The sequence below is a fragment of the Gouania willdenowi genome, chromosome 17 (genome assembly GCF_900634775.1).
Source record: "Gouania willdenowi chromosome 17, fGouWil2.1, whole genome shotgun sequence".
Lineage (NCBI taxonomy): Eukaryota > Metazoa > Chordata > Actinopteri > Blenniiformes > Gobiesocidae > Gouania > Gouania willdenowi.
The window spans coordinates 18,226,604-18,241,231 of record NC_041060.1 but is presented as its reverse complement, the minus strand read 5'-3'; the positions used below and the strand labels follow the sequence as shown (position 1 = coordinate 18,241,231).

At 37.6% G+C, this 14,628-nt stretch overlaps 1 protein-coding gene across 1 annotated transcript in view; it reads right to left on the bottom strand.

The window, feature by feature from the left end:
- Positions 1 to 14,628, bottom strand: part of LOC114479138 (neuropilin-1a-like) — a 99,097-nt gene that overhangs the window by 57,894 nt on the left and 26,575 nt on the right. Inside the window, exon 3 of the mRNA XM_028472654.1 lies at positions 8,571 to 8,752. Coding sequence (XP_028328455.1) covers positions 8,571 to 8,752 — 182 coding nt within the window. The remainder of the gene's footprint in view (positions 1 to 8,570; positions 8,753 to 14,628) is intronic.

Here is a 14,628-nt window from a genome sequence, read left to right as displayed (position 1 = left end):
CTTTTTGAACTTTACTTGACATGTTGTGCATTTTGCTGTCGTTTCCTGTGTTTCTGGAGTTTTATGTATTATGTTGTTTTTCGTATAACTTTCAACTTCATGAATTACAATTTTGTTTTGGGGGACCGCACAAAATGTGACCCCGGGCCGCCAGTTGCCTAAGCCTAAACTAAAGGATTATATAAAATATTTTTTTAAATCATGAGTTTCCATGTACAATGAAAAAAAAGAGATAGGATCTTAACTGTTCAGTCAATACAGTGTATCATAATTTATCATCACACAGCTTTGGGTTGGGACATGGTCAAAATTTTTAGGCATGCACTGGAAACAGACGGTCATGGTTAAATTTTAGAAATACTGTCTTGGAAGGATTGTTCCTTTCTGGAAGGCAACATAACCCAACACAAGGGCTGACTCTCATTACAATTCCATTAAAACTTCATAGCATCACATTCCTAACTTGATCTTTAGGATTTTGAAAAAAAAAAATATTTATCCAACACACAAAACTAAAGTTTAAACATGTTCAAGAGACAAAACACCAAAGTGACCAGCTGGAAAACGTGTCTGCTGTTATGTTGCCTCCATCTTAGCCGTTTGGCAAACACAGCCATGTCCAATGTGAGAGTTTGGTTCTGAGTTGACTTGCATCAGTCAATCTCACTGGCAGTTCACACTTTGCTTGTCGTGACGTGACACAAGCGAAGTTACAAGACAGTGATGGATCACTGTGAGAGAGGAATGACACAAAGCTTGGACCAGGGTCACGCCTCCTGCAGAGTCATTAAGTGTGTATGTGCGTGATTGGGATGAGATGGCTTACGTCGCCCCAACAGATGTGACCCGCATGTTATCAGAGCATGGAGCTAAATGCTGAAAAAGAAGCAAAGATGCCCCCCCCTCCTTTTTACACATACACACACGTGTGCACACACAGGCACACTGCAGTGGACCTCCGGCTGTTGACACAGGTGGTGCCATTAAAGGGCGACATGAAAAATGATGAAGAAAGATGGGTGCACAGGGAACTGGCACACTTGGATCCCGTTCAGCTGGCACAGAATGTGCAGATGGGATGTTTGAATCTAGGTTGAGAAACTGTGCCATGCTCTTTGTAGGATGTGAAAGAAGAATAGTCCCTTACTCACACTAAGGTGAGTTTAAGTTAAAAAAAAAAGGTGTTTTACAAAACGAAGTGACTATTCATACGGAAACGCATCCATAGACCCTCGGACTATGGACATGAAAACGTACGTCTTCCAGACCTTTTCTACATAAGTGTAATGTGCCTGTGTGTTTTCACAGCACCTGACTCAAGAATTCTTCCTTCCGCTGCCGTGGATTCGAAACCCGCTGTTGTCATAAATATTTTTTCATTTTAACATATTTCACACGGCAAATTCCACCTTTAAAAATACATTTACAAAAAATTTTAACATTTTTGGGTTAGGGACAGGGTTACGGTTAAAAATACATATACCAGAGTATTTCCTGGTTTAGGGTTAGGGATAAACTAAAAGGGTTAGCAGAGTAGCTAAAATAAATCTGACGGTACTTTAAGTCACGTGGTGAACCCATCACCTCACCTAAAATGGCCAATGAGGGGGCGCTCCGTGCGGATAGATGGGGGGGCAATTGATACGTTTCCATACGAATAGCCACGGCCTTTACAAAAACAAGCGTGTGCAAACCCCTCACATAAATGCACTTTGGATGATAGGTTTGTGTTTCTCATTGTGTTAGAAATGTCTTTGGAGTCATTTCTATCTACGTTTAGCCTTCAAACACAGTGTTCGACGTGGTCATCTCCATTTTTGGAGATTTCAGCCAATCAACATTCGCACATCAGGTTGTCATCATGACATAAATACTGGTCATTATTTCTGATCTAATCTTACTCTACAATCCGACGTTGTAGTGCTTAGTTACTACATGTCATTAAGTTCCTTGGACATTATGATGTTATTCCTAAGAAGACCAGGAACGCTGGACAGATTTTGATGTTGCACTTACCAGGAGTTTGAAAATGCCTGTAGCCACTATCATCCACCTTACTACAGATCCATGCATTCCTTCCAGCTTAACAAGGAAGACACCTTCAAACGAGTAAGTACGCTACAATCGGAACCATCGGATGCCTTTAATCTCATACAAGTTTGGAGTTGCGTGCTAGATTCACTTTCTGGAATAATCACTTCATCACCGTTTGCCAAACATGTCGACCCAAAACACGCCTTGCTTTTAAAAGAGTTTTTATTGCATATGCAGCTTCTAAATCACCATTTAGTCCTACTATAAAAGTTTACATATAACAGTGTTTCAGTTCAGCTGGGTTGAATATCACTTTAAATCAGAAGTATTTGAGACTAAAGCATGCATTGTAAAACTTCTTTAGATTGTCCTTTTGTCTTCCTCTGTTTCCATTTAGGAATCACCCCAAGATGTTACACACCTCCTCCTCCTGTCTTTTGCACCATCAATGCAAACACCACCCACCTTCATGTCCTCCTGCACATCATATATAAACCTCTGTAGTGGTCTCTGTCTTTTCCGTTTCCAGACTCAAACAATTCCAAACTTCAGACCATATCTTTCGACCGTTTCACCTCAACACTTCCTCTGGTGTTCTCATTTCTAATCCTGTCCTTCTCGATCACTTATAAAGAGACTTTAGGACACACGGAATAAAACTCAAACTAAACCACAAACAGCAACATGTGTTTCTGGTTATCAAACCAGAAATGAAATGACATAGTGAGGATGAATCTATGGTGGAAGCCTCAAAGTCTATGCTTTATGACGGGAATGCACTCCGTGGTAAGCCAAGGGTGGAGCGCTGGCCATGGATGGATGTGACCAAGCTTTACAACCCGATTGCGCATTATCTCGTAAAGTTACCCTTTAAGGCAAAGCAGTACATGTGAAAAAGGCGGTAGTTTAGTGCAGTAGTGATAGAAAAAGAAGACGAGCTTTGACATGATGGATGTAGGAAGAAACAGAAAGACTACTGAAAGGTAATACTGTAAGCCAGGAAGGTTCATTATGTTTATTTATCTTGTAGGCAATGGAAGCTATGAATTGTAACCTTACTCTAATCCATTAAACCTGCAAAGTTCATTTTCTTGTCCTTTTCGTCAGACGCAAAAACACATTTAGCAGAACTGACCTGTTCTTTTTGGGGAGTTTCATGAGGAAACCAAGTGTGTCAAGAGCAAATCCTTACAAAGTAGCAACTGTCTAGATTAGATTTTCAGGTTTTGGGAGTTTCTACTCAATTTCACGCTCGGAACACTGTGGGATTGGTTTGAAATGTGGATCCAGCAAAGTCAGGCCTTTTCATCCATCAGTGGCTGATCTCTCAAATGCTCCTTTGGAAGAATATTCAAAAATTTCCTCAAACTCCTAAAACTTGTAAATGGTAAATGGTCTTGATTCATATAGCGCTTTATGACCACTCATGATCTTGATATTGTGATAATTTGTTTTTAAATTATTTAGGTTTTGGTCATCTGGGACAAATTAACCTCCTGTATGTTCCGACAATAAAAACTAAACACAGAGAAGCAGCGTTTAGTTTTTATGCTCCTCATCTGTGGAACAAACTCCCAGAAAACTGTCAGCGCTTTTAAATTAAGGTTAAAGACATTTTTATTCGACACTGCTTTAAATTAAACAGTCACACTATTTAATCTGATATTATACTGAATATTGATTCATATTGTTTTACATGTTTTTTGCTCATTTGCAAATTTATTTTTTATAGTGTTTTATATTGTTTTATGTAAAGCACTTTGAATTGACTTGTACATAAAAGGTGAAATATAAATAAACTTGACTTTACAATAGATGCCAAAGGATAAACCACTGCATAATAAACTCTTTCAATCTAGAATAGAGCATCATTAAAATAATATTTTATTGGGTAAACATGTCGTGTGATGACTATAAATTGTGCCACGTAATTGAAAGGAAAAAATAATCAATGGTCTGTTTATCTACTTTACACAGTGGATGCTGACTAGGACCTGTGAGCTGGAGCTGTTCCCAGTAAAGCCGAGGGAATGGGCACAACACAACGTGGACATGGCGCCTCGGCGGACACACAAAAGGAAACGATCACACATGCAAACGTACACACATATGGCCTATCTAGAGTCAGTGGTACACATGTCTTTGGAACGTCCACGCTCATTTGGTGTGTAGTTAAAGCCAGCCACTGGCCAACCACAAACACCAGCAACAGCAGGCTTTTTTTTTCCTACTTGATCCATTAGTCACACTGAAAACTGAGAGAAAAATCTAATGTCTCATTTTGGGTGATTTTAAAACCAAAAATGTCACTTTGAAAATTTAAAAATATCAAAGGATAAAACCAGGCAAAGACACAAATTCAGCCTCAAAGACAAAATGCAGGTTTAGAACCAGAGAAGCAGCTTCATTCGCCTTCAATTTGCTGATCTGACTGCAAGAGATTTTGAATAAGGCAAGAAAAGGAGCGGGCAGCAGCGTGGGGGGGGTGCAGGGGGGAGGGGTTACCTGAGTGAATACAAGGCGGCAGAGAGCCATACCGAGGCATACATTACATATATGCACTCACAGAAACACTACGGCCCAGTTTCTGAATCTCTTTTCTATGCCAGAGTATCCATCTCATCTGCAGGTCACCCTGTTGCCTCCAAGGACAAACAGCCCATTAGCTAAATGACTGAGCTTTCATTCAACTGTCTGTGGCTCACACAGAGCCACTGAGAAATGCACAGTAGGTCACAGAGGTAGATAGACACAGATATGCATACAGCTGGTCATCACTGAGCAGCATCATTAATATAAGAAGGCATCAGGTATTTACACATGTATTTGAAAGTGTGTATACGATGCATTACACTTGTTTTTTTTCTAAGCTCACTTGGTCTATTTCAAATTAAAGTTCTCTTTGATTGGATGACGTAGACCGATAACCTCTGTAATAGGGCTGGGCAATATGGACCAAAACTTATATTTTGATATTTTTTCTCAAAATGGCAATATACGATAAAAATCTCGATAATTTTAATTAAAATGAAGTCTGACCAGATTTATTAACAAACAGTTGATTTGGTTGATCAATTAAGGATACCTTGATCTGGGATGTCAGGCTTCTATGTTGTAATATAAAGGCATTTTTGGTCAGAAATGTTCAACGTTAAATATTCACAGGATTTAATATGGCAATGCCAGTCAAGGTTACTGTCAAATAAGCATTATATTTAGAATCCCTCAGGTCCAGAACCGTGGAAATGTGTTTTTAATTTCAATTATGTGACTTTTGGTTGGCTATAACACAAAAACCTGTTTTTTGGGTGGCTGCCATTTTGAATTGTCAAATATAGCGACCCCATTGAGAATTGGCTCCGACTCCTGTCAGATTTTAATTCAGCAGGTCAAAAACTGCAAATATGCCAAGTTTCAAGCTTGTAGACAAATATGCACAATTCTTCCCCTGACAGACTACTATAAGAGACAGCACGTGTGAGTGACTTCTTTAGTGTGGCTTGTTTAGGGGAAGGTCTGGGTTAGGACGCACTCAGAAATCCATCTACCTGTGCTTTTCATGTAGTTCTGAAAGCAGACCACTAAAATGAGTATGTTAATACAAAATAAGCTATAAAAAAAAAATAGATATATTAATATAGATGATGTAATTGTCTATATCGCCAAAATAGAAAACTCAACATATCTTGCCCAGCCCTACTCTGCAACAGTTTATGACTTCACAAATGATTTTATTAGAGATTAGGGATGTCCCAATACAACTCCTTCATTTCCGATATGATACCAATATTGCAGCCTTGCATATCGGCCGATACCGATATTGATCTGGTATCAGCAAGAATCTTCCATAATATCTACAGTATTCTACAATTGAATAAAATAAATAAGAAATGAATTTGGGGAAAAAAAAAAAAATATCGGAGAATCTGAAATTTGAATCCGATATTCGTTTTCAGGTTAATATCGGACCGATATCCGATGTCGATATCGGATCGGGACACCCCTATTAGAGATTAGACCTCACTGCAATCCTTGTGAGAGCTACAGCTTTAATAAGGGCGACCGTGGCTCAGGTGGTAGTGGGTCGTCTTCTGATCGAGAGGTTGGGGGTTCAATCCCTGACTATGTGTCGAAGTGTCCTCGGGCAAGACACTGAACCCCAGTGGTCGACTAGCGCCTTGCATGGCAGTCCTGTCCCACTGGTGTGTGAATGTGAGAGTGATTGGGTGAATGAGCTGATGTGTAAAGCGCTTTGAGACTGCTTCAGTGTGGTGATAAAGCGCTATATAAATCAAATCCATTTACCATTTAATAAACAAACAAAACAAAAAAAAAACATAAAAAAAGTAGAAGTTCTTGCTGACCTACATTTATCACATTAACTCGTGCCATTCATAAGTTATGGCTTCTTCATAGAGTCTAAGGTGAACGTAGCCAAAGAAGTCTTTGGTCGCTTTTGCTTTACACTAGTGCAGAGCAAGGATGACTGAGGAGGCTGAAGGTTTCCCATGTCGTGTTTGACCCGAGCCCCTTCTCAAAGCAATGTGTTCCTTGTTTAAGTACAAAATAGCAATCGCCCCTTCATTTTTCATTGAGCAATATGGTGCTTTCTAACATAAGCCCACCTGGGGATTGTTATTTCTGGACTCTGTGATTCTGTGAACAGTAACTGCCCTCAGGGGTACAAATAGAAAATGAAGAGGGAACACACACACGCAGACGTTTCTGTTTCTTTTTTTTTTTTTTTTTTAAACATGATTTATCAACGCTGCCCATTGGTGGAAAGTGAAGCGATCACAGGAGACTCCCAGCTTTGGCGGCTCTTTAAGTGGACCCAGGAGGGAAGAGCAAACACAAATGTAGGACACGGGGAGTAAGGTTCCTTCCTTGGAAGGCCCTGTTTATATAGGTCTATCCTGCCTCGGCTGGGAACGTGCAGTTTGTCCACTGAGACTTAGTTTGGCACACAGCTCAGGTCAGTAAACCAGAGGTGGCTGCTCCAGATATTTGCACCAGCAACGTCAAAGCTACAAACAGGGTTATTTTTGAACCATCATTTCTCAGAAAGATAAGGATGCACATGTCTAATTTTTAACAGCTTCTCTCCTTTTTCATGACAAATTAACACATTCACTGTTCTTTTTTAAAATCCACCAAACCAACTGAGGCATCTTAACTAATTAGTGAAAACAATGGACTTGATTTAACAACCACCAAAAATAAAACTGTGGACAGGATACTTTTTGATTTAGCTTGGACATTTTTTTCTTGGACAGGACTTTTGTTTAGGGATTAAATTTTTGGCAATATTGTTCAACACAAAATTTTTGATTTCTCTTATTCACCCATTCGAATATATACACAGATCTTCTCCCTCCACATATCATTTTTGGTTGCAATATAAAAATTTGCGGGTGTTGGAAAAAATCAAATCGACAATATGTCGCAATATTACGTCACGCGATTCTCGGATGCATTCAGAATGCATCCATATCGATTAAAAAAAATATGTAATTTTTTATTTCTTTTTATTATTATTATTTTTATTTTTTAACCTTTATTTAACCAGGAAAGTCTTTTCCACTGCAGGAGACATTGTAACTTCACAAAGAAATTCACTGAAACCTGGACATGTTGACCAGCTTGTGTTTTTTCAATAAAATCTAAAAATAAATTACTAACTTTCTGCATTTATTTGTTGATCTCGGCATAAACCTCAGTTAAGTTGCACTAAAGTCAAAGTTGGTTTAAAAGCCACAGGCAGATTGTTATGATGTTATTTTTTATTTTAAGTTGTTGGCACATGGCATGTTAAAGTTAATGTTTTGAGTGTAGAATATGCCAATAAAATATATTTCATACATAATGTTCTCATGATGGTGTACACATTTACAGATTAGTTGTTTCTTAAGTCATATATAACAAAAAATTGCAATAATTTCCTTATACTTTAATATACACACACCCCGAACTATAACTTCATTTGTCATTGGCACATTTGTTGTGTGTTTTTTTATGCCGCTGATTTATTTAATTTTTTTTCTAATTTATGTCTGTCCCACAGTCGTATATTTGCACTATTATCCTATGTTGGCATCTATTTTTGTTCTTACTGTCTGTTATTCTATTGTCTTGCTGCAACGTGTGAATTTCTCTCTGGGGACACATAAAATTCCATTCTATTCTATATATATATACGTATATATATATACTGTATATATATATATATATATATATATATATATATATATATACACACACTGTATATTTGCATGCAAATAACAGGTTAAGGTTGCTTTTAATGTGATGTCCCGCTGGATGTATTCCACAAATAAACATCATTGGTACAAATTAATATTTGTTTTCAGTATGTTGTCCCAAACAACATCACATATAGGTTTTTCCAATATTGGTGGAAAAACCGATATCGATATCAACCGATGTCATATTTTATGGCTAATATTGGCCGATAACATTGGTAAGGCGATAACATCACCCATCTCTCCTTTTATCGGAGTCCAAACATCACCACGCACCTGTCTTAAAGACCTCGTAGCGAACAGAGAATCCCGCTCCATGGGTCTCGTAGTCAGACACGAACTTGATGAGGAGCTGGCCGCCACTGGAGATGATCGGAGAAGGAGCGATTTTTCCACAAAACTTTCCTAGCATGGGAGAGAACTCATCCCCGCCATTGTAGACTTCCACATAGTCGTACCTGGAAAGGAACCAAGGAGACATTTAACGTCAATATTTATGTACATATCTAATTGTGTTTTCTAGCGTGTTGTTGCTCTCGTCTTCTATCTTAAATTGACTCTGCAAAACTGACAAACTGACAGTAAGTATATTTTATATAAAAAGTATCCGCTGTTAAGCAACTATCTATTTCATGAATCATACTCAATTTTCAAATTCATGACCATTTTTCTTGCTGTAAAAAGAAAAGAAAAGCATAACCCGACCATTGACTGCAAGCTGTGCCGCGTTGACAAGTTTAAAAGAAAAACACATCATATCTTTTCCTGATCCTTTGTTTTGAATTTGTTGAGCAGCAGAGGAAACACGCCTACATTGTGAAACCACACAAAGGGAAGCATGGTTGCTCAACTATATTTTGCTGACACTGGGAGCTTCTGTGCTTAGTGTAAAGAAAGGCATTAACCCAAATAGTGCGGTTGACCAGTTTAGAACTTGGCCTAAAGTTTCTTGTCGTCACAGGCAGTTTTCACATTTTTTTTTTGTAAATGTAAGCAAAAGCATTTAATAGTGCTTTTCTTATTCTCTCTGATTCAAAGACATTTGATTCATCTGGTAGGAATTATAATTATTTACTTTTCTGTTTCCTGCTGCTATAGGTTTAGGCAGCTGAGCTTCTCAGCTTTTTTTTCGCCCCACTAGAAAGCATCTTACACTCACAAGTACCTGTTTCAGTTTTAGTTCATTTGTTTGTTTCAGTCTAACACAAAAATATTCAAACATAAATCACAATTTGAAAATATAAAACAAGACTGAAACAGGCAGAAGCAAAAATGCCTATATGGCCAACATAAATCATAACTTTTTCAATAATACACACAAAAGAAACAATACATTTGAGTTGCCTTTATATATATATATATATATACACACACACATACTTTCTTTCATATGCAACATTTCACAAATAAAACAAACATATTTCTACTGCTTCACATAACTCTAAAATATATTGTGACATTTTCTTTTTGAAATTAAATAGCCTGTCACTCATTTTTATTTTATTTTTTTCAACATTATTCCACGATTTAACCCCTAGAGAACAGACAGACATCTTCGTTTTACTTCTAATCTTGCTTTTTGGAAAATAAACATAAATTGATCTCTTAGGCTATAAATGCTGGTCTTTAATGAGAATTATTTCTGAATGACTTCTGGAAGAGCGATTATTTTTGCTTTGAACATTATCTGTGCTATTTTATAATAAACAATATCTTTTTAGGTTTTAAAAGTGGTTCCCCAGAGTTCTACACACTACATTATATATACAGGTTGAGAAAAAGACAGAGAGAAGCAGTGATAACAAAAACAAAGCAATAGAAATAGACTACAGATCCCACATAGTGCAGTTAGGAAGCGTACACTTTCATCTGCCTCTGAGGAACTCCCACCAACAAGCTTTTGTACATCATCCTTCACCAGTAGACAGATCCCAGTGCTCCCACTGTCCAGCCCACCACACTGAGCCGTGGCATTCCTCTGTCTGTGACACTAAATTGGCTTTAGTTATGGGAATCTTTCCCTTGTGATGGACTGTCTCCTGTGCAGAATATAGCCACAGTTTCAACAATTAGCGGCTACAGCCTCATGGGATCCCATACTGGAAAGTACTGTAAATGGACGCTACAGTGACTAATCAGCCATGTACTTTTCTTTTAATGATTTGACTATCTACAAAATTAGCTAATCAAATTCGTGTGACAATGGATTGACCTTTTGTTTCGGCATGGGTCGTTTTCTTAGAAAAGGCTGGAGTCACATGTGTTCATCTAAACTGATCTTAACCCAAACTGCAATGCTAGTTTGTGTTGAATTTTTGTGTTTGTTTCTCTCGGGCTACTATGAGTACATATACTGTAGATATGATAATGCTAATGCTTGTATTGATATGACAACACATTTGGTGTTTTCATAATAAAACAAACATTATGATCAAATCCAAAGGCTGTGTTCGAAATGGCATACTAACGTACTACTCATACTAAGTTTGACGTCAACATGTGTAGAAAGTGTCTATTTGTACGGTTGCCAGACGGACAACCCCCGGTGCTATTGTTACGTTTACCGAAGTACATGTATTTAGCGTCATACGGTTAGGTTATAACCTTATATCGCAACAATTTTTAGGGTTAGGTTTAGTCTTAGTCACGTGACCTAAACTGGCCAATAAGGAGATCTGCGTATGGATAGAATGTCTGTATATTGATACGACAACTGTACGGAAAGCCACTGCCAAATTTGTATGTAGTGTGTTCACATTAGATAGTATGAAAAGATTCAGTATGCGAGAAATACGCAGATTTATACTATATCAGGACATCTTTTAAGTATGCACAGTGGGCACACTAGTCATACTCAACCGCCCCATGATGCATTGCGAGCAGACATTCAAGGAAGGTAAAATCATCCTGGGATCGACTTCAAGCTAAAAAATCCAACATCCTGTTTTCAAAACAAAAGCATCTCTTCTTGTATTCCATTCATTTTTTAACGCTTTTATAACTATGCCTCTTGTTTTGAAGTTTACAGGAAGTTTCGTCAGTAGCACAATGGCGGACAATATGGAATCTTCAAAATGTTGAAAGGAAATGTGTAAACGTGAGTTTTATGGATCAAATGACCACATGTTGATGTTATACTTGGTCACTTTTTCGCTTAAAATGTTTTCAGAACTTTCAAAGGTGGCAATATTTAGCCTCAGTGTGCTTCCATTTTTTGTCGTTGTAGGTTTGAAATGCATCTTGGGAAAATTTGAAGTACACTTCAAGGGGAACGGTCATCATCCTAATCATAATTATAGTAAATAGTGGACAGTATATACTCATTGAGTATACTGCCAAAGAGTTGTGTAATACTTGCATTCTCAGACACCAGTTATCAGGTATGTTTATATGTGTTCCAATGTTTTTCTAAAGGTGTAATTCAGCCAAACTGTATTTGTTAAACTTACCATTGCCACAAAAGCAAAATCATGATTTTCCTGATTGAATTTGAACCTTTTCCAGCCTCGTCTTGGTAAAAAAAAAAAAAAAAAAAAGAAATTGACATTACAAGCTCTAGTTTTACAACTCTACTTTAATGGTATCCTGACCTATATGAAAAAAATGTCTCCGCCCGTTTGTGCAGTAAAACATTTGAGTTTGAATCCTGCTTCAGGGAAGCAGAGCCTCCAGCAGAACCACGATTTAAACATATGGTGCAGATTGGCCTTTTACAGCAGCACCTGCATCAAGGAGTCGTAAAATGTTTTTATACTGTTTAAGGTTTGAAGAAAACTCAACACAGTGATATAACATAAAACTACACCTGTTATGAATTCTGTTTTTCTCTCATTATAATTGTGTACCTCATCGCACAACCGTATCATTCTACATCTACAGCTACAGTAAGTGGTCAAGGGTTGAAGATAATCTGCATTTTTTTTTTAACCTCTCTTAGTATTAGAAATGTCCTCAAGGCAGTACAAATGTGAATGTGTAATGTTTCTATGTTAAACTCTTTTTGTCTGCACTTGTTCTCTTTACAATTCTGTAATTTACTGAGAACTTTGCACACGAGCTTAAGACATTGTTGGGATCAGCGGGGTTCAGGTCAAAGTACAAGCAGATCATTAGACTGAAATTAGGTCTATATCTTCCAGAAATGTCTGTGATTTCTCAGATATCAAAATCCAACCTTTACTATAACCTTTATTATGCTCTAGTCCTCTTAAAAAGCTTCTCACGTATGTTTCAATATTTCCTTCTAAAACGTCTCTACTGTCTGAAAGATAATTGCCACACAAACAAAGCTAATTATACAGCGCTCGTCATGTGATAAACAAATCTTTTTTCTCTCTCTCTCTCTTACATACAGCTGTGCAAACAAATTTGGGTCACGAATGAGACGAAGATTAGCTATGACAGAAAAACATCGTGGACAAAACCAAGGCACGTTTTGGTCCAAATCTGAGACGGTGGGATGGGGCGAAGCTCAGATTTCGTGCTATAATAAAGATGACATCATTGGGTCCAAACCTGCACCTCAAACCTTTAGACCGAGGGCGCTCAGAGCTTATCCGAGGAAAATTTTGGTGGAATATGATAATTTAGCTTGGCAGAGAAACAGCCGCCCACCCCCAGACTACTTGGCTGCAGCTGAACCGGGAAAGATAACAACACACACAGCGTTCTCACAGCTAGCTTGTCGCTGCAGAGTGGTGACCTTCCTCGTGGCTAACAGCATTAACATGCAGACAGACAGCTTGTTCGGTGGCAGCTTTCAAAGGGGTCCACTTATTTCTTAGAACTGTGAAATTGGGTTTCTTGCATCGAATGTTGTCACAAATATCAAAAACATTTTTGGTAAGTGGCAATGGTGTGAAAAAAAAAAAACAACAACTTGAAAATAAAAGCTGCTCCCGCTGATATTTTTATTTATTTGATAAAGGCCTCATAGATCAATGAAACGAACATCATTTACTGGAAAAAGAAAGAAAAAAAGTCAAAATTGCAGCTGGAAAGTTTGTTTTCATCTCCACCCTAAATACTCCGTTTGTTGACAATTTTGGACATTGCATTGTGGGACGTGGAGTCCTGTAAACAGACATAAAGAAGAGTTTTTACTTAATTCTTACAGAAATTTGTTTTTTTTGTATTTTTTTTGCCAGACGAAGAACATCAGACATCATTTTTGTTCCAGTTCATTCCTGGTATTCCTGGGAATATCAGAATTCAGTAAAAAAAAAACAGTTCTATGCATCCGTCTATGTGACTCCATATCCCACAATGCAATGAGGAGTGGAGATAAAAAGAAGCTTTCAAGTGGCAATTTCAACCTTTTCCCTTTTTTTGTTCGATCTACAAAATGGTTGGTTTATCTATGAGGCATACACTATGATTGTATCTACTAAAAAATATCAGGGATAGTGGCTTTAATGTAACCAACTTTCTGAATTTACTAACATTTTGCATGCCACATGTTCACAGATATTAGATAAAATCATAGCCTGAAAGTTAGTTTTTATCTCCACCTTAAACACTTTTGTTGACATTTTCGCACATTGCATTGTGGGATGTGGAGTCCTGTAAATGTCCTGATGTAGAACCATGCATTTTTAGCTCATGTCCTAATTAAGATCATTTCCAACATCATTGTAAAGATGATCATTTTTAACTGAAAATAAACATGATAAAACCCCATATTCTACAGTATATATTGGGAAAACACTGATCATGATGGTCGATTCATTGATCTATGAGGCATACACAATGATTTATCTAGTGAAAAAGACTCTTCATTAAAAGTGATGGACTGAATTGATTTAATTTAGAGAAATTAACAATATGGGAAAAAAAATAAACATAGGACAGAAAATGCTCTTGTATGACTTTAATCGAGAAATCTAAACTGAGATTAAACAACCTGAGTTACTCACTTTCCAAGGAGACATTTGTCTTTAGTGGTTTTCTATCCCTGTTTATCCTTTACAAGGTTGCATAAGCCAATCCCAGAGCGGCAACAAACATGTGATAAAGTAGGGACATGAAGCTGAGCCTTCTGAATTGGTGTCTGAAGTTTTATGAAGTCATTTGCATATCGATGTGACAACAGAGCCTCAAAATAAGTCCCATGAATAACTGATAAAAAGCAACACCCACCGAGTGATTTTTAAATATTTTTTATTTATTTATGTTAAACGTTCATATTGTGAAGCGGCTCTCAAACAGCTCCAAGCGTAAACAATGTCTCCGTCTTTGAATTGAGTAATGAGTGCTTCAGGTGTACAAAATTTGCTCTCTCTCTCTCTCCTTTCCTGACTTCATTACTTCCCTCTGTGCGTCTGAGCCTCACATT